The following is a 20,963-nucleotide window of genomic DNA, read 5'->3' as shown; positions in this document are numbered from 1 at the left end:
TATGTCATGCAAGCACAAACAATAAAATTTGGCAATAGGTTGGATATATCTAATGATAATAGAGTAAGAAGTCAAAAAATATGACACTAAGTTTGTAAAGCCTGGGACTAGGAAGAATTGTAGTGCTTTTGACTGCAAGAGGGGAGTTTGGAGATTTGAGGAAAATGTGAGTTCTGTTTTTGGACATGCTGAGTTTGAGGTACCTACAGGACATCCTTTTCAAGATGTCCAAAAGGCTCCAGCTCAGGAGGGAGACTGGGGCTAGATAAATAGATCTGGAATTCATCCACGTAGAGATGATACTTGAACCCATGGGAGCTGACAAGATCAAAAAAAGAAGACAGCCCTGGATAGAACCTTGAGGGACTGTCAGGGTTGATGCTTACAATTAGTGAGTATGATATCCAGCAGAAGAGACTGAGGAAAGGTTAGAAAGGTAGGAGGAGAAACAGAAGAGAGTATCCAAGAGGTGAAGTGTAATCTGTAGTGTCATGTGCTGAAGAAAATTCAGTAAGGATGAGCATTGAGATAAAGTCATTAGTGTTAGTAATTAAGAGATCATTGATAACTAGAGAGAGCAGTTTCAGTTGAGTTATGTTTAGAAAAGAGAGGAGGGGAAGTACCTAGTGTAGCTAACTTTCTCAACTATGTTGGCTGAAAAAGGGAGAAGAGCTACAGTTATAGGATCAAATGAGGATTTTTTAAGGATGAGGGAGACATGGATATGTTTCCAGAAGGGAAGGAAGGAAATGAGCATTTATTTAGCGTCTACTATGTGCTAAGCACTGTGCTAAAAATACTACAAATATTATCTCATTTTAACCTCACAAGAATTCTGAGAGGTAGGTGCTATTTTTATTCCAATTTTACAGTTGAGAAAACTGAGGCAGACAAGAATAAGTGACATGCCCAGGGTAATACAGTCAATATAGGACAGCTAGGTGGCACAGTGGATAGAGTGCTGGACCTGGAGTCAGGAAGACCTGAGTTCAAATATGAACTCAGACGCTTATAGGTATATGACCCTGGGCAAGTCCCTTAATCTGTCTCCCCTTGAAATCCCACCCCAATGAGACAAAAATAAATTAAGGAGCTCAGAAGTAGAAAGAAATTAGACATTTAAAATTATATCTTGGGTTGACACTTGAGAAGCAGTTATTTTGTGTTTTTTGGCTTTTTTAAGGCAGTTGGGGTTAAGTGACTTGCCCAGGGTCACACAGCTAGTAAGTGTCAAATGTTTGGTCTGAGTTCGGATTTGAACTCAGGTCCTCCTGACTTCAGGGCTGGTGCTCTATCCTCTGCGCCACCTAACTGTCCTTAAGAAACAACTATTTTTAAGGTAAAGGTTTTTGATCCTGTTTTTTACAACATGCACAAAGTTTTGTAGAACCAGGCAACTTATTAAACCTGTAAAGACTATCCAAGGGGCAACTAGGTGGCGCATTGGATAGAGCACTGTCCTTGGAGTCAGGAGGACCTGAATTCATATCCAGCCTTAGACCAAACACTTGACTCTTACTAGCTGTGTGACCCTGGGCAAATCACTTAACCCCAACTGCCTAAAAATAAAAAAAAATAATAATAAAGACTATCCAGCCTTCCTATTTCTACATAAAATTGAGAAACATAATAAATATGGAAATCAAAATCATAAAAACTTCAGGTGCTAAAAGGGAACTTAGAGATCATCTCATCCAGCCCCCTCATTTTATATATTAGGAGACTTGAAACCCAAAGAGGTTTAGTGATTTATCCAAGATTACAAAGAGAAAGGAATTGGCATTGAAACCCAGCCAGTTTTTCTGATTTGAAACCCTTTTTTTTTTTTCTTTTATGAGACTCTAAATGCTTTAAAAAATAAGGTTCATGTGAGTAAAAATATTATCCAAAATATAAAGCAGTCTAAAAAATTAAAAATATAGGATATTCAGCTATAAAAAAAACAAACAGCATGATTTGAAATGTAGTTGTTCGTTTCATTTAAAAAACAAACCTCCCCTATAAAATTCCTCTGACATAGAATGGCTACAGGACCATAAACAAATTACCGGACCTATCAATGCCTTAGGTACCTTTTGAAGAGTAAGTTGCAGAGCAGATGCTGATCGATCTACATTGGTAGAATTTCCTCATCAGTAGTTGCTTATGTCAAGGAAATTATAGGAATTTCCTGCTCCAGTGAAATTAAAAAAGAACAGATCCACAGAAAATAGCTTTTAAAAATGTTCTCACAATAGTTCTGAGAGACAGGTAGTGCAAATATTAATATGCTCATTTTATAGAAGAAATTGAAGCCTACAGAGTTTAAGTGAACTGATTGGGATCATACAGCTAAGTGTCAAAGCTGAGCAATGAATTCAGGTATTATAATTCTAAAACCAGTGCTCTTTCCACTATACCATGAATCTTAAAATCAGGTTCATTTGTTTCTTCAAATATGGGGCAAATAGCAGTTTTTAACAGTAGTCTATGCCATGAAGCTTAAAGCAAATAGTATGTGCATACTAGGAAACCAGACATACAAAGAGGACATAAAATTTCATCTAAAAATTTCAATGAGTATGCTGATTAAAAAGATTTGAGAGACAGTTTCTGGGTAACATAATCATTTTATTAATAAGGACAGCAGGTTATTAATAAAAAGATGGTCATTTGGCAATCTTTCTCAGACCAAAGACAGTCTTGGTGGCGGGCGCACAGTTTATATACTCTTAGGTGTTCAATGAGGGGCTGAGAGTGACCTTTGGACAGAGAAATTCTCTCTCTATTCCTGCCACTCCAGCCTTGGGCTGTCTAGACGAAAAGATCTGTCTCCACCCAAGCTTGAGTAGAACACAGTGGGCTTCCCTGCTTTAGATTGAATTCCTTCTAAGGTTTGGACCAAAAGAGAATAATGCAATCTCATTATCAGAAAAGTCCTGAAGAAGACTGAACTTTTTAAAAATCAGTACTTTGAAAAAAGGGGAGAGCTCTGAATTTCCCATAGATATTGGTTATTAATAATAATTTCTCACATGGGAAAAGATTCCTCTTTGCTTAATCTTTGGTGATCCCAAAGGTTCATAAAAAATATAAATAAGGTGGAAAAAGGGCAGGTTGCTGTGATTCCTCATTGATAAAGGAGTCAACAGTGGATGTTTGCAGTTTTTCCCCAGCAGATAGAATAGTTCTTATTCCATAAATTACTGTATCCAGAAGTGCCTGTACTTTCTAACATTTTTATTTGAAATTCCACATTTCAGCAATGTTTTTCAGACATCTAGACAAAATAAATTATGAAGAAGAATACAGAATTCTTGCCTGGCCAACCACCCTAACATACAAGTTACCTCCTTGTTAAATATTTAACTTTCATGATGAGATAGCAAGTGAGGAATAATCAGTCTTGGGAGTTTAGGCCTTTCAGCTGGAAGGAACCTCAGAGCTCATCTTGTTTAATCCTGTAGCTAGTAACACTTTAGGTATTAGTTTTTCTCAACATTTACAAAAAACAGCATTGTTTTATAGGCATCTTAAATTCAACATTTCCAAAACAATTCACTTTTCTATATGCTGTTATTTATCCCCAAATCCCTTCCCTTCCTAACTTCCATTTCTATTGAAATCATCCTTTCATTTACTCAGGTTCTCAGCCCCATTCTTTTTACTTTTCATATCCAGTCAGTTGCCAAGGCGTATTGATTCTACCTCCTTCATAACAGCTCTTATCTCTCCCCATTTCTCACTTTAAAAGGACTACCACCCTAGTTCAGGACAAGTGCAGCAATCTCCTAATTGGCCTCTCTGTAATTCAGACTCTCCTTAACAATCCGGTCTTCCACCTACCAGCTAAATTGATAGTCTTAAAACACCGACTACTCAAGAAAGAAGTTTAAGGGGCTCCTCTAACTGACTCAAAGATAAAAATAGAAATTCCTCTGTTTTAAAGCCCATCACAGTCACTCTAGCCTGTTGCCTATTATTCTAGGTTGATTATACATTATTTTCTACACCCCTCCATTCCCTTTCCCCCATACACTGTATCCTAGCCAAATTGGCAAGCTTACTGTTCATATATTACATTCCCTGTCCCGGATGTGTGCCTTTGCACAGTCTTTCTCTGCCCTCCCCCACTTCCCATACCTAGAATGTATACCTATCCTGATCTCCCAGTTCCTAATGCCCTCATCCCTGGGAATTACTTTATATTGATTATCTGTGTAAACCTGTTTAGCTGTTCCTTTTGCTGCCTTTTGTCAGATAGTATATAAATTCCTTGAGGTCAGTGACTGTTTCATTTTTGTATCAGTATTCCCAGTTCCTTGGCACAATGCTTGTGGGATGGATGAGTGAATGAAACTTGAGTTTCCCTTAATCTGATGAAGAATAGGGAGTATTATAATTTTTGGTACAAAAAAAGTGTGAATACCAAGTAAGATTGTCACAAATTTCTCTGAATTTATTTTTCCCTCATTTATCATCAATACTGGAAACTAAGATAGGATAACTTAGCTTTCAGCAACAAGTAAAGATTTTAGTAATAGCTGTTTCTATAAGTACAAAGATTCTGTAATTCAAAAGGTACTTTACATACATTTTCTCATTTGAAGATAGGGTATGTACTTTCTCTTCATCTTCTTCCCCAAGAATTAAAGTTTCGGGGTATTTTGCTCAAGTCAGCTCATTTTCACTGGTTCTAGTTTTCTAGAAAATAATTGAATGAAACTGATAAATGATGGTCCTTTGTGGACATTTACTACATACCTTCAAGGAATCAAGGTTCAAGGTGAACTACTACAGTTTTTGCACAGCTGTTGACCAATACTTTAGGGAAAGTAGTTGCCACATTTTGTAAAACATTCACTTCACTTCCATTAAAAAGGTAACACCTTGACACTTCCTATATTGCAATATGGGTAAATTCACCCAGGAGAAAAGAAAAAGGTCATAGATTAAGCTAGGAAAAAAAAATTGCTATGCTACTAATATTCCTCCAAAGGAAGTGTGGCTGATCACAACGTCTTTCCCAAAAATGTTTGGAACATTAAATTTAATCATTTTTAAAATGTATACATGGTGAAGCAGCTAGGTGGCCCAGTGATAGAGCACAGGCTGTGGAGTCAGGAAGACCTGAGTTCAAGTTAGGCCTCAGGCACTTGACACTTAATAGCTGTGTGACCCTGGGCAAGTCACTTAACTCTATTGCCTAGCCAAAAAAACAAAAACAAAAACTCTGTATGTTGTGACATTTAACTTTACCCTAAACATCTCTGTTATGGACCGTGTGGAATACTTCATAGAACATTAGACTTGGAGACAAAAAGACTTGGGTTTGAAGTCTGCCTCCTTGAGTTAGCAGTTTGACCATAAGCAAGTCACTTAACTACTCTGAGCTTCAGTTTTCTTATCTTTGAAATAGGAATAATAGTTCCTGTAGTAATCTAATTGCTTGTTAAAAGTTGGTTGGTTGATTCATATTCAGTAATGTATTTTACAACCCTTCAGTATTCTTAATCAGTGTCAGCTGTCATCATTGTCTATTTTCTTCTCAAAGTACTTTATTAAAATTCAGGGAAAAAAATAACTGAATTAAAGAGAAAATGATTAATGGAGAAATATCTCAGGCATCTAAATAGTCTTGAATTTTAAGAATTATCTATGCAAATATGTAGCATAGATATAGATGTTTGTCATAATAAAGAACTCTGCCAATTCAGATGGCCACCCATCTATAAGAACAGATAAGTCCCAGAGAACTTCCTGAGACACTTGGAGGCTCAGTGACTTGCACGGGGTTACATAGCTGTCAACTACCAAAGGCATGATGTGAACGTAAATCTTGCTGACTAGGACTCAAATATATACTGTAGCACAAGACTCTAAGAATGATTTACTTGTCAAAAATGTTGTGGGATTCTTAAATGTCACCTCCGACTTTGTTAGTTAAATTAGCCAGTGCTATTTTTGTATCATTTATCATGTTTTATGCAGTGTAAGATGGAGCATGTATTTGGTTTTTGCAAACATACCTTCATTTTAAGTACACAAAACTGATACATCTATTCTGCAGAATAGAATGGCAGATGTGCATCTTAAAAAAGGCACCCATTGAATGCCCTTATCTCTATCCTGTTGTAGAGTTACAGGTTTGGGGTTGGGTTTTGTTTTTTTTTTTAACATATTTAAGCAATGAAATTTGGAAATTAACTGAAAATATTCATTCAGACACTGTATTGGGTATTTTTATAGTAGCATGGAAAAGCTGCTATATAATTCTCTGCATCATTTTTCTCAGAAATAAGATTCAAAGTGTCTTCTGTGTCTATTAAGACTTAGAGAGTCCCTATATTAAAAAATTGGCACTTAGTTTGAGAACACAAAATAGCAACGTCTTGAGTCAAGGCTGTCCAGAATTAGATATACCCTTTAGATTAGAAGTTCTTGATATAAGAGTTTCTCTGGATTTCTGGAGGAACAATATTTCTATAGTTCATTGTGCCGGTTCTATTTTAAAAGATACTTAATAGTCACTCTACACCTGCTAAATTTGGATTTTTGAGTAAGAGACTAGGAAAAAGGAATTGTTCGTTATAATTATAACCTATAGCTTCAGGGAATCTAAGATATATGACTAACAGATTTCAACCATTTCTCCCCATTGCCATCTATCTCTATATTGTCAGTACAGATTAGGCAAATTAAGACTTAACCTCCAGATTTGGTAGAGTCTTGTTGTCAATCCATTCTGTTCCTCACAAATGCTGTTTCCATCTTAGAACTGGCAAAATCCAGGAAATGTTCAATTCAGAATTGAGAACTGGCATCAAGTGCTGGTTTAAAAAAAAGAAAAAGATATCACTATGTTGTAGGTGAAACCTTAGTGTGCTTGTTAACAAATTATAACTTCTCCATATTCCTACAGTAAAGGTGCCAGAACAGTTACTTTGCCTTTCTTTAAATTCTGTAGTATGAAAAAATTTTCCTAAATTTTTCTTTTAATATTTGAGGCATTCTAGTGGATTTCCTCCAACCCTTCTTCTCTCCCCCCCCCCCCAAATGTTAAAGATTGCTCCCTGAACATTTACTCCCTTTTGGGATACTATCTTCATTTTTTATACCCCTTACAGATTATAGACAATGGCTATAGGGCAGCTAGGTGGTGCTGTAGATAGGACACCAGCCCTGGAGTCAGGAGGACCTGAGTTCAAATCCGACGTCAGGCACTTGACACTTAATAGCTGTGTGACCCTGGGCAAGTGCACTTAACCCCAATTTAAAAAAAAAATAATGGCTATATAAGAAAGACATTATATTACAGGTACAGGAAGTACTTACTGGTTTCTCTTTTGTCACAAATCAAGAAGAAAAAGGATAAAGCAATTTCAGAAGTTAACTTGGATGAGATAAGGAATGTTTTTGTTTTGTTTTGGTTTGGTTTTTGGGGGGGGGGGCTAGGCAATGGGGTTAAGTGACTCGCCCAGGGTCACACAGCTAGTAAGTGTTATGTGTCTGAGGTCAGATTTGAACTCAGGTCCTCCTGACTTCAGGGCTGGTGCTCTATCCACTGCGCCACCTAGCTGCCCCAAGATAAGGAATGTTTAAATGTTAAATGAATGAATGTTTATAACTCCTATCAAGAATCTATGTAATTACCATTGTTTTATATTGGCAGGATTTGTGTGACTGCTCTTCTGCTAAAATGGCTTAGTAAGTAAGCCTTGTTGGTTACATTTGATTCATATGCTACCAAAACAGTTAACTTTTACTGAATTGCTTCTTTAATACACCAAAGACTCCTCCTACAATTTTGTAGCATTTGTCTGTTTATACTAACACACAATAATGTTTAGTAGTAGTTAAACTTTTAATCTGTCCCGTGAAGACATATTAGTTTGTATTTACTTTTATTTTGAGGGACTAATAATTGAATTATCAGAATAGAAAATTTTCAGCTTCTGTTTGACCGTTAACATTGAAAGTACAAATATCAAGTAAAATATGACTAAATTTACACATTTTCTTTTGGGGCAAGATAATTTTTTTGCTCAAATTCGTTGTTTTCTTTTTTTTGCACGCTAGCACAAGTAGAAGTATTGTCTGCTGCACTCCGAGCCACCAGTATGGACACTCAGGAAGAGAAGCTGGTCACCTTAGGCAGGGAAGATGATTTACAGGATGAAATCCTCATAAAAGAGCTGCAGAATTGTAAAATAAATCAAGATGATCCTGTGCCTTTAATCAACGATAGTGTTGAGGTAACAAATTATTCATTACGTTAGAATAGTTTGAATAATCAACATTAGGCTGTATGGGGAATAGCTGTAGCTAAAATCTATAGGATATCCATTCCTTTTGTTGCTGATTACTCAGCTTTCTGTACTGTATCAAGTAGAAGTAATCATTCTCACCACATTCTGTCTTTGTAACATCAGTATCATGTTGAGTGCTTCAGAAGTTAGATCCCAGCCCTGTCTACATGACCATTTAGTAGCCTCAATGTTAACGTAGCTCACTGCAGTGAAATAGTCTTACTGGAAACAAAGCCCTTTATAAAGAAAAAAAAATTAACTCTTTCCTTTTCTTTTTGGAGAGGTGCTTTGTTTCTGATCGGACCATTTCACTGCAGCAAGCAGCACAGTATCTGAGCAGGAGAAGATCGGGACTTGAGGCCATGTTGCGGAGGGCCAGTGACATTATCTGGACTCTGGAGTGTGAGGGTGGGTACAATTACTAGCATCATCTTTGGTTTGTACTTGTAGCTAAACCTTTGTAATCATTGCCCAGTTCTTTATGTCCCACCCCTCCTCCTTATCAAACATACCAATGTGTATGTATGTGTATGTTATGTGTGTATATCAGACATACCTTCTTTGATTAGTGGAGCACAAAACTGTCCTTCATTCTACTAACTGTCCCAGCCAAAGAGTCTTTTTATAGGATGATCATGAGGACACTTAGAAAGAGGGTTGGGGGGTGGGGTGGCATCCAACACCTTTGGGCGAGGGTTCATACAGACAGAGTGAAGGTCTGTTCTTTTGGTTAATCACATTAAGTATAGTCATATAAATAATGGCACACAAATAAGCTTCTGTGCATTTGGTATTGTTGTAGATGGGGACAATATGATAGCTTATTGTTATTTAAGGAAAATTTTTGTTGTTGTTTTGCTTTTTAAAAATATATGAACAAAAAAATGTGTCAGTGAGCATAGAGAAAGCCAGAGGATTATTAGCAGTAACATCTCATGTCCTCTATATCTACAGATTGAAAACATGAACCTTTTTACAGATGCTGTTTTATGGTCTAACTCAGAATATTGATTGTATTTCAAAAATAGTCCCCAATTCTAAATTTTAAATGTATGTGACTTTCTTTTTAGAACTACTTGTTTACATATGTTTAACAACCTGTGTGTTTTACATAAGGTTGTTCCGTAAGTTTTGTTTGACATAAGGAAATAATACCAGAGAGGTTTAAGATATTTACTGTCTGAATTTGGCCCAGGGAGGTGGGGATGGGGGAGTGCAGTGAATGGGAGCAAATAAAAATGATTCTTTAGAATTCGTGTTATAAATAAATCTTTTGGCAGCCTTGAAGGTAAGGATATCATTAAGACATTTAAATGAAGAAAATACCTAGAGACACAACAGACTTTTCTTTAAGTAGGTCTTTTTTTCTAAACAGAGTATGGATTCAACTATTAACTACATGCATAATGATTCAGACTTGAGTACAGATAGTTTTAGCCCTGAAGAAGAAAGAAAATCTAAAGTACAAGTAAGTAATAGAATACCCTTCAGTGTTCATTTGTGGCTTATCTATTCTTGTTTCTTTTCTTAACCCATATTCATTGAGTGATTTTCTTAGCTCATTTTGAATACATGTACAGGTAGTTACTAATTTTAATTATGCTTTAAATTTTTTTGCTTTTCCAAGCTTAAAACCTTTTTTTTTTATTATGGCTTTCATTTTGTTTCCTTTGGGTGTTATTCTCATCTCTTGATAAGATAGTTCATTTGTTATTAAAAACTTTCAGTCTGATATTAGTCTTCCTATGTCATGAGTAATGTTATTTTAAGATAATTTGTGCATCTTTTTATCTTCTGAATAGTAGGTAGATTTTTAGAAACTCTTTGAGAAAATGTTAATATCTTTTTTCTTTCTTATATTAGGATGTTGTGCCTCAAGCATTGTTGGATCAGTACTTATCTATGACTGATCCCTCTCGTGCACAGACCGTTGACACTGAGATTGCTAAGCATTGTGCGTATAGCCTTCCAGGTGTGGCACTTACACTTGGCAGACAGAACTGGCACTGCCTGAGAGAGACTTATGAGACACTTGCATCAGATATGCAGGTGGGTAAAAGATTTTAATTAAGTTACAGATAAGCATAAAGTTTTTAATTTTTGTCCTTTTCCTGGAATTTTTTAAAATTAAAGAACTCATGAAATTTTATCTAACATTTCAAGAAGCCTGACCTTTGATTTGCCCAAAACATCTGAAGATCTTGAACTCCAAAGAACTTTTTGCCTCCTTCTGAGTCATACATAGTTAGGCTTCATTATTTCGTTCAAAGTATTTTAATGTATCCAAAACTAAGACATACAAGCAGTTCTCAATTTTATGAATCATTTTATTCCGAAAGTTGATTTGTAAGTTGGTTATTTGGAACTCCCAAAACATTTTCCCATAGAAATACTGCTATAAATGATGTTCAGGTTTTCAGACTAGCCCATAAAAGCCTATTTTATCTGTAATGTGTCTGAGCAATAATATATCTGATACTAGCCTGAATTCTGGTTCCTGAGACCAAGGTAGCTGTGCAACTAAGAAAGGAGAAAAAATATCCTCAAGTTTTAATAAAAGAAAGAAAGAACTAGAATTCTGTTACGGGGTGGAGCAGAGATTTTTTTGAACAATGAAAGACACCATGTAGACAAGTCAGACTTTCTTGAGAGCCTATGTACTCCCCCTTAAATTCGTGCTTTTCATAAATTCTTTCCTTTCTCCCCATTTTAGTCCACAGATTTTGTAAAATTTCTCAGTTCTTTAGCATTGGCTTTTATAGCAGTGCTAATAAGAGTTCTCAGGTGGGTTAAGGTATCTCTATCTAGATTATTTTTATTCTGGGGAGAAAGAATTATTTAAAAACTATGTATCGTTGATAAGGAGATTTTTCTTTTATTCACTATTGAGCTACTAGCATAGATTATGGAGAATCGATTGTAGTAACACACTGGCATTCTTATTCAGATTTTATATTTTGTGGGTTATGGACATTTTAATTCACATTTAATTTCATACATTAAAGATTAAGCATTCAGTAATTTATTTACTAATGCAGTTATTTATGTTTTTGCAGTGGAAAGTTCGGAGGACATTAGCATTCTCTATCCATGAGCTTGCAATAATACTTGGAGACCAATTGACAGCTGCAGATCTGGTTCCAATTTTCAATGGCTTTTTAAAGGACCTTGATGAAGTCAGGATAGGGGTCCTTAAACACTTACATGATTTTCTGAAGGTAATTTTTTACATTTATTTTGCCATAGATGCCAGCCAGCCTTTCTACTCCATGTTAAAACAGTGGTTTACGATTGAGTTTCCAGTGGATCCTTCCATCTATAAAACACTCTTTCTGATGGACGAATTTGGGTCACAGTACTAAGTGATACCAACAAGCTGTTTGTGCTAGTTAGTATTCTGCTGGATCCCCAACAAAAGGCTTATGTTCAAATAACTAATTTCTTTTAGCTTTATTCAGATAACTCATATTTACATGGTATTTTGTTTGCAAAGCTCTTTACACATCTCATTTGATGTGTGTGTATTACAATTAGTGATAATACTGCATTCAATCTTGTCATTTATTGATAGATCAAGATATTATGCTTTCACACTCTTTATTCCAGTATTTATAGTGGTTGAACTCTGACAAACTGGGGTACTACATTTTCTCAATTTTATGCATAATAAAACTACAGCTTATGTAGCAGTTCTAGAAACTACCATTTATTCTCTGGACACCTAAAAATTATATGTATAGTTGGTGAGTGGGAATTGAATTGTTTTGATACAAAATGAGTAACCAAAATAGCTAGTTTCTTTATGTAGCACAAGAAATTAGGAAGATATTGAACTTTATATTAGACTCTGGAGCAAAGTTCAGCAAAATTCTCTTTGCTACAGACCACGATAACTTTGAGCCTTCAAATCACCTTGATATCCAACTCTCTTGTCTTATTATTGAATTTTAGAAGAAGCAAACAGATATATTTTATTTGTTGATTTAGCTTAAAATATTTGGGGAAGAGCTAAGTACATTTTTGATATCCTATTCTTACAAAATTTATAGGTTCTTTTTTTAGTTATTTAACAGATTCTCTGCATTCCACTTGTTGTTATGTTATCAGCTGCTCTGTGCCCTGCCTTGATGAAAATTCCATTCTATTATTCTAGCTTCTTCATATTGACAAAAGAAGAGAATATCTTTATCAGCTTCAGGAGTTTTTAGTAACAGATAATAGCAGAAATTGGCGCTTTCGAGCTGAACTGGCTGAGTATGTTGCACTTTTTGTTACATTTAATATTGGGAAGTTTGGCTTGCTTTTGAGATGTAAGATTATGTGTGTGCTTGCTTTATTATCTAGATCTGTGGAGTTAATTGTTAAATTATAAACCCACTTCATACTTTAACTACTTTCAGAGAAAAGTTTTAGTATAAAATTAGAAATCAAAAAGTCTTCAGTTCTGATTCAAGCTTTGCAGTAAGACCCCATTGTCAGCATTTATTAAGCACCTACACTGTAAGGTGCTGTGTTAAACACTGGAGATCCAGAGAAAGGCACACAATGCCTGACCTCAAGGAGCTCACATTCTCCTATGGGAGATAGGTAGGGACAAACAAGATAAATAAAGATGATCCCAGAGGGAAAGCACTGAGATGAAGTAAATTGTTACAGGAGCCTTCCAGGCAGCACTGAACCTGGCTTTCAGTGGATTCTGCAACACTCTTTTATCATATTAGGCTCTTGAGTGACTTACAGTTATAATAAAACTTTTGACTTCTGGGGATGAACATTAAAACTTATATAAACATTGCCACTACAAACCTTGACTTCAGATATGGAATCCATACAAACTGCTGCTATAGCTCTTGCCCTGGAAGCTAAAGTTGTTGCAACTTATTGCTGCCAGGAGATCTGAAACTGCTGCTTCTGTTGATCCCTGAGGAAATTTATGCCTTCAGGGCTCCCATCCCAGCTTCTGGGGGACCTTCTAACTCAAAGATTAAGAAAATTCATAAGATTGGTTCATACATTAATTGGGTTCAGGCAGGATTCAGAAAGCTGTCTGTGAATGCTATCTCCCTTACTCATCCTATTTCCTATGACTGGAGGCATTATTGTACACCTACAAATCTCTGACAACTTTCTTGTAGTTATACTTGTGAAAATATCAGAACCATATTTCCTTGTACTCCTTCACTTCCTCATTAAATTTAGAGTTTTAAGTTAATATTGTATGGAAATGTAGTGTTTTATGTATCTAAGAGGGCTGCTAAGGGTATACAGTTGGGGAAAAATGTTTCATAGTCATAGCTGTCATTTAAGAAATCAATAACCGTACCACTGTAGCCATTTGGGAATAGCATAACGTTTTAAAAATAAGTTACACTGATGCCTTTTGTTTTACGTCATAGTTATTTCTGGTTATGTAATCTCTCGTCTTCTCCCTCTTTCCATATTGAACCATTCACTTCTTCCCTCCCAAATGAAAAAGGAAAACAGTTAAACAGAAATTGAAAAGATATAATAATAACCACATTTGACGGTGTGAACAACATTCAGCCTTTTTTATCCTCCTGCCTTTGCCAGGAGCAGGCTGGCATGTTTTATTATCTGTTCTCCAGGACCATTTATGGGTTTTCAGTTATTTAAGAGTTCACCTTCCTTTCAGTGATCTTTTCATTTACATCATTCTTAACCGTTGTACATATTATTATTCTTATTCTCATCACTTAATATAAATCTTCCAAGGTTTCTCTGAGTTCCTTTTATTTATCATTTCTTACTGAAGTTGCATAAAGTTTTAATGGGATCTCTGTGGTTCCATAAAATGCTCTTATTACTTGCCCTTCTCTCCCCCCTCCATCTTAAAATTGAATGAACAAGCAATCCCTTCAAATCATGAGGGGCAACCAAGGTGATAAATTAGGAAGTGGATGGCCCTGGAGATTCTACTCATTCCACAAGGTATAATCAAGTTACCAGAGAATGCATCCAAAACACTCCGTTTATGTTTCATACTTCCTCCATTGAGAAAGGTTGATACACTTAAGTAGTCAGGGACCAAATTGGGTCTTGTCCAGTGGATTCAGTTTATTACAGGCAATATATATCCCCTGAAAATAACTAATTGAGGAAAAAATAATTTGCTTAGCCATGTAGCTATCCGTCTCATTTTTTAGCCTATAACTATCTATTGGCAATTCTGTAACCAGTTGTAGAAATTAATTTCTGTAGGAAACAAGCTTAAGGAAGTTAATAGGTTTCGTCCATGGTTACATAGGCAAGATTTGAATCTGGGTTCATCTCCAACTCCAAGATATTCTTCACTACAACATCCTGCCTCCTCTTTAAATCAGTCAGCCAGCAAGCCTACAATATGACAGGCACTAGGAACACCAGTCCAAGAAAATTCTGGTAGATTTAGGTAGTTTAATATAAGTTAGTCATGATTTCAAATTGTGATTTCCAAGCCAGTTGATAAAGATTGTTCATTAGTACCTGTATTAAATAGTAGAATACAATTTATTTGAATGGAAATCTGTTTTCAGTTTTAATAACAGAGTCACCATAAATTTCATAAATTTAAAAAAAAAATAATGGAGTCACGACTTTCTTCAAATTAAATGGCTCCTTTGCTTATGAGGACCCATAACACAAAGTAGTTAAAAACTACTTAAAGAATTAAAGAATTCTTAAAGAATTTTAATTCATTCGTTAGTTGTTAATGTTGTTTTGACACTTCTTTTTTTAGGCAGCTGATTTTACTTTTAGATTTATACAGTCCCAGAGATGTATATGATTACTTACGGCCAATTGCTCTGAATCTGTGTGCAGATAAAGTTTCTTCTGTTCGTTGGATTTCCTACAAGTTGGTACGTTCTAAACTTTTAAATTTGGTATATGGAAACTGTAAATAACAAAATATAGAAATTATTCTTTTTCTCCAATTTAACATTCCTAGGTTAGTGAAATGGTAAAGAAACTGCACATGGCTACACCATCAACATTTGGAGTAGACCTAATAAATGAACTTGTGGAAAGTTTTGGTAGATGCCCAAAATGGTCTGGTCGACAGACATTTGTCTTTGTCTGCCAGGTAAGAGAGGGGTCTTCACTTATCTACTTTTTGCCTGTTTTTGCATGGTAAACTTTTCTTCTTCTCTACCTATTTTGTTCTTAATAAGCAGTACTTTCACATTCTGTAGCTTTCAGTATCATGGGTTCCGAGTGACCCACTTAATCACAGAAATAATTCCTTAGAATTATTAGAAGAACTTAGAAGAAACAGTTGCCATAGTTGCCAGCATCCTCTTGACATCTATTGGCACAGGAGGGGAGGGTTGGCAGTCAGTCTTTTTGCTGCAGATATCCATAAGATTCCTGAAAATTTGGGTCCCCTAAATGTTCCTAGGGGGAAAAAATTTGCAGGATTTGTTTTAAAGTTATCGCAGTTTCTCCATTGAGGCACTGTTCTCCAAGTGTACTGTGATTTGAATGTAAAATGGGCAGCACTTTTAAAAAGATGGGTCTAAAAGATACTGAAAGATTTTATGGACAACACTATAACTTGTATGCTCTCAATTCTAAATTTATCCAGAAATCTAAAATAGTACTTTTTTCTTGCCAGACTGTCATTGAGGATGACTGCCTTCCTATGGACCAGTTTGCTGTGCATCTGATGCCACATTTGTTAAATTTAGCAAATGATAGTGTTCCAAATGTTCGAGTACTACTTGCAAAAACATTAAGACAAACTCTCTTAGAAAAAGGTTGGTGGTGATGATGGTGGGTTTTTTTCATATTTTGCATAACTATTTGAGTAAGTGACTATCAAGAAGCCGTCAAGTCGTCTTGTTTTGTTTGTTAAGTGTCTGCTATGGGTGGGGCACTGTGCTAAGGGCTAAAGATAGAGAAGGAGGCCAAACCAACAGAGTAAATAGTCCTGCCCTCTAGGAGTTCACAGTCTAATGGGAGAGACTGTCTGTAAACATCATTTACAAATAAGATATATAAAAGGGTAAATTGAAGATAGTCTTAAAAGGAAGGCACTGGGATTAAGGGTAATCAGGCAGGGTGTCTTGCAAAAAGTGGGACTTTAGATGAGACTTGAAGGAAGCCAGGAAAGCCAGGAGGGGAAGATGAGGTGGGAAAGAATTTCAGGCCTAGGGGACAGCCAGTTAAAATGCCTGGAATTCAGAGAGGCAGTACTGTGTGCTGAGGACAACAAGAAGGCCCGTGTCACTGGATCTCAAAAGTGTGGAGAGGAGTACGGCATAAGAAGACTGTAAGAAAGAAAAGTATAAACGGGCCAGGTTGTGGAGGGTTTTAAAGGCCAAAAAAAGGCTTTATATTTGATCCTGGAGGCAGCTGGTATCCACTGGGATTGACTAATTGGGGGGTGGGGCAGAAAGTTGTGACATGGTCAGACTTTTGACAGTAGATGATGGACTTGAGTAGGGAGAGCCTTGAGACAGGAAAACCAACCAGCAGACTATTAGACTAGTGAAGGCATGAGGGTCTGCTCCAAGGTGGTGACAGTGTCAGGAAGGAAGGTGTACACGAAAGCCTTTAGATACAATGAACAGAATTTGAATTTGGCAGCTGAGTGGGAGTGGGGTAGGGATGAGAACGAAGAGTTGAAGATGTAAGTAATCCTGAGTGACTCAGGGCGGTACTCTCAATACTTAGGAAGAGGGGAAGGTTGGGGGGAAAGGATAGTAAGTTCAGTTTTGGGCATGTTTAGAATGATATTGAATGTTATCCTTGTCATGTATATACTTCATTATACAGAACTTGTGACACAGGCCCGTTTAATATGGCAACTGGTTCTTTTTGTCTGTCCTGTTTTCCTAAATATGTCAGTTCAATTCAACAAATACTGTTTTCTTTCTGCCTGTAGACAATTGCTTCATGTCCACTCAATAATTATAATCTAATCATGGGGAAATACAAAAATCTGCACCCTAAAGAAGTGTTCTGTTACAAATAGAGTAGCAATTCCTGACCTTTTTCTCCAGTTGGAGTAGTCAGCTTATTTTTTCAGGCTTACTTGGTTTCACTGTCCTCAGCAATTTATATTCTTATGGATCCCAATAGCAAGAAATAGAGATTGTACATTGGCCACAGTCTTCTGTGAAGAGATGTGTGGTTATTAGTATAAGCAGTCACTGGGTGGAAGGGGAGAACCTAGGGAATATATAGGCCTGGAATAGTCTCCAAAATGCATACAGCTTTGCCATCAGTGCACTCAATACCATTTTGCTCATTCAGTTCAAGCCCATATGTACTTACATTATTCTTGCTGGTCAAGATAATGATTTTTGTGTCTTACATCAGATATTTTAAGGTCAGGAGCTAATGTCTTCATCTTCTATAGTATCTAGACAGTGCCTTGTATGAGATTAGAGCTCAATGAAGAGTGCAGATGAAAACTTTTTCTATGCTTGAAATTCAAACAACTTGGTATAATTATAAAGAATGGCCCTGAAGTCAGGAGGACCTGAGTTCAAATGTGGCCTCAGACCAAATACTTGACACTTACTACCTGTGTGATCCTGGGCAAGTCATTTAACCCCAATTGCCAAAAAAATAATTTTAAAAATTTAAAAAACCAGTAAAGAAGAAATAGAAATAAAGGTATTTTATTATCCTTTGAGGACCTTTAAAATAGTGTATCTCTTCTGTTGAGGTAGAAATAAACTATTCCTGCTCTTCTCATACAGTTGCAGGGAAGAACTCATCCTTTCTAAGGTTTGCTATATTAGGTCAAAGTAAGAACTTGAATATTAACTGAATTTCCTATGAAGGAAGTAACAAAAAGACTCTTCTATCATTTACCCTACTAAATTATGTCTTTAAAAGTCTTTTCACAATAATTGGAATATTTCAAATCCACTAGTATGACTTAGTTTTGAATAATAGTAAGGAAGTATGCATTTAGCAGACTTTAAATCGTAGTAAAAAAAAATCCAGTTTTTTGGCAGTTTCCACATGATACCAGTTTAGAGTCACTATGGCAAAGAGGGATAGAGTTCTAGGCTTGGAGGCAAGAAGACCTAAGTTCAGCACTCAACTCTTTCACTAGCTGGGTGACTCCTAGACGAGTCACTCGAGCTTTATGTTTGAGGCAACCCCTGTAAACTTAGTACAAAAGTCGCAGAGAGGTTGTGATTGGCACAACAATCATAGGTGCTTGGCATAGTCACATAATAGACCAGTTCAGAATTCATCAGAAAGAGACCTTATCATAGAATTTCAGAGAAATCTCAGGAACCATCTAGTTCAAACCATATATCTAGAATAGAACCATATATCTAGAATAGAACCTTTTTTCCAGTACATCTAAGAAGTAATTATGAAGCTTGAAGACTTTCAGTGAAAGATGTGACACCTGGTTTTTATCTTAATCAGCTCCCATATTTTAATGGTAAATGCATCAGACTTTTAAAAATAAGATTTTTAGTTTATTTCTTTTTGCCTTTACATCCTGTACTTTTCCCAGTGTCCCTGAACCCTTTTCCCCTCCCAGAGAGCCATCTTGTATAACAAGAAAAAAAGGGGGAAATAGCAAATTAACCAGAATGTAGAAAGAGTCTGACATTATCCATGGTGTTTCAAACCCGCATCCTCCCCCCTTTTTAATCTCTCTTTAGGGCCAGGCTTGGTCATAATAATTGCTCAGCATTCTGTTTTAGTGGTTCTAGTGCTGTTCTCTCGATTTACGTGCTGTAATCATTGTGGTCACTCTTTCTTTGCTTCTGCATATTTCATTTTGCCTCAGGTCATGTGACTCTTCCCATGCCTGTCCTTAGTATTCATACATACCATTTCTTTCAGCACAGTCATATTCCACTACATTCATGTGCCACAACTTGTTCAGCCATTCCCCACGTGATAGGTGTGGGCTTTGTTTCCAGATCTTTGCTACTACAAAAAGTGCTGCTCCAAATATTTTGGTGTATGTAGGGCTTTTGTTGTTATCATTGACTTTTACTAGGAGTAAATGCCTAGCAGAAGAATAATTATACAGCAGATGTTTTCAAAATTTGCACTAGAAAAACATTAAATATTGTTGTACTTATTTTGTTTTCATTTACAGAGTATTTCTTAAGTTCTGCTAACTCTCATCAGGAAGCTGTGGAACAAACAATTATGGCTCTTCAGATGGATAGTGACAGTGATGTCAAATACTTTGCAAGCATTCACCCTTCCAGTAACAAAATTGCTGAAGATGCTATGAGTACAGCTTCTTCAACTTATTAAAGAGCCCAAGTCTCATTGTCTCTTCTGCTTAAACTCCACAAGTGCTCCTCACATGGATGATCTGGGACAGCCTTTTCTGAAGGAGGAAAGATTTCCCTCTCTTGCCAGACCTAGCTACAGGTGCCAGTTACCTCCACCTGACGCCAGGGATCTTAAGAGTCAAGAGAAAGTGTGGTAAACTAGCTCATCTTGACTTTAGGAAATACTAATTTCTCAGAGGATTATACTTGTCACCAAAGCCTTAAATCCTTCTGTCTTCCTGAATGAATGAAACTTGAATTGGCAGAGCATTTTGGAAGGGATGACAGTCCCAAAACCTGCATTTTCTCCTCAGGAGTTAACTTAGCAAGTTTTACTTTAACAACCAGTAGATAAAATTCTCATAGCCAGAAAGGCAGATATGTTGTAACAGGATGTAAAAGAGGCCTCCAGTATTAGCTCTAAACATTTTTATCCAGGCAAGGACCTGATTGGGGTGCTGTGGCTTGCTGCCTGGCCCCATCCTGAGTAAGTGTGAATAGTTTTTGATGTGTGTAAATTGGGAAAATAGAAATGTTTGGATTTCTCTTAAGGGCTTGATGCTAACACTAAACTAGAATCTGATTTTAACTCTTAAATGCAGCATATTGCTGTATCCATTAGCAGAAACCTTTGCTGAATACCTATGTCCTATTTTTTTTTTTTTCATGCTGGTCATGACCTGAAGGAAATTTATTAGCACATGTACTATATGTCAGGTATTTTTAACTGGATCATGATCAGCTCTGAGGTGCAGCTTTGTTCTTCCCACACTGTACATACCTGTGACCACTCTGGGGAGCACCGCAGTCTTTAATCATGTTGTTTAAAACTGTTGTGACACAAGTTGTTCTCCACTTGTCCAAATAAAATTTATTAATAAGATGTACATACTCTTGGCTGGTTTTAGACACTTGGAAATAAATTTGATTGATGATCTGTACAATATGGGGAACTAGACTAATTAAAACCTTATTTGCCTTAAGTAGTTTAGTATTTTCTCCAAGCCTCTAAAAATCTATGTGAAGAGATAGTCTTTGTCCTCTAGTATTTCTGGCAGCCCAGCAGTGGGCATCACTGGAATCTTAACCCCTCTATACCAGACTTCAGGTGGTCCACAAGATTAAAGAGAAAATTCAGATGTTTCACAGGTACCTTTGTTTACTTGAGGGATTTTTTAGTCCTAGTTTGAAGAACCCAAATTGGGAGGGCCAGGTTCTGGATTCTGTTGGTCTCTGATAGCCCACAAGTCCTACAGGAAATGCTAGGGTGGGATGGAAACAGACATAACAGGTCCTCTGGGTCTGCCCAATTACTGATCCACACAGCTGGAATAGCTAAATATTGGAATATTTGGAATAGCTCCAAACAATTAGGAGATATACACAGGGAAGGGAGTATAGACATTTT

The 20,963-nt window shown here is 36.5% G+C and overlaps 1 protein-coding gene across 4 annotated transcripts in view; it reads left to right on the top strand.

Annotated features, from left to right (window-relative positions):
* Positions 1–20,442, top strand: part of LOC114031856 (serine/threonine-protein phosphatase 4 regulatory subunit 1-like) — a 79,234-nt gene extending 58,792 nt beyond the window's left edge. For all 4 annotated transcript variants that reach the window (XM_027847029.1, XM_027847027.1, XM_027847026.1 and 1 more), the window contains 9 exons: positions 8,059–8,234; positions 9,664–9,756; positions 10,152–10,337; positions 11,345–11,506; positions 12,442–12,542; positions 15,025–15,145; positions 15,235–15,369; positions 15,901–16,042; positions 19,372–20,442. In XM_027847029.1, the coding sequence (XP_027702830.1) occupies positions 8,059–8,234; positions 9,664–9,756; positions 10,152–10,337; positions 11,345–11,506; positions 12,442–12,542; positions 15,025–15,145; positions 15,235–15,369; positions 15,901–16,042; positions 19,372–19,535 (1,280 nt within the window). In that variant the 3' untranslated portion in view covers positions 19,536–20,442. The remainder of the gene's footprint in view (positions 1–8,058; positions 8,235–9,663; positions 9,757–10,151; positions 10,338–11,344; positions 11,507–12,441; positions 12,543–15,024; positions 15,146–15,234; positions 15,370–15,900; positions 16,043–19,371) is intronic.
* Positions 20,443–20,963: the final 521 nt, after the last annotated feature.

Source organism: Vombatus ursinus, unplaced genomic scaffold, assembly GCF_900497805.2.
Source record: "Vombatus ursinus unplaced genomic scaffold, bare-nosed wombat genome assembly UNPS02015255.1, whole genome shotgun sequence".
Classification (NCBI taxonomy): Eukaryota; Metazoa; Chordata; class Mammalia; order Diprotodontia; family Vombatidae; genus Vombatus; species Vombatus ursinus.
Note: the sequence above shows the minus strand (reverse complement) of the source record. Positions and strands in the feature narration are given on the sequence as shown.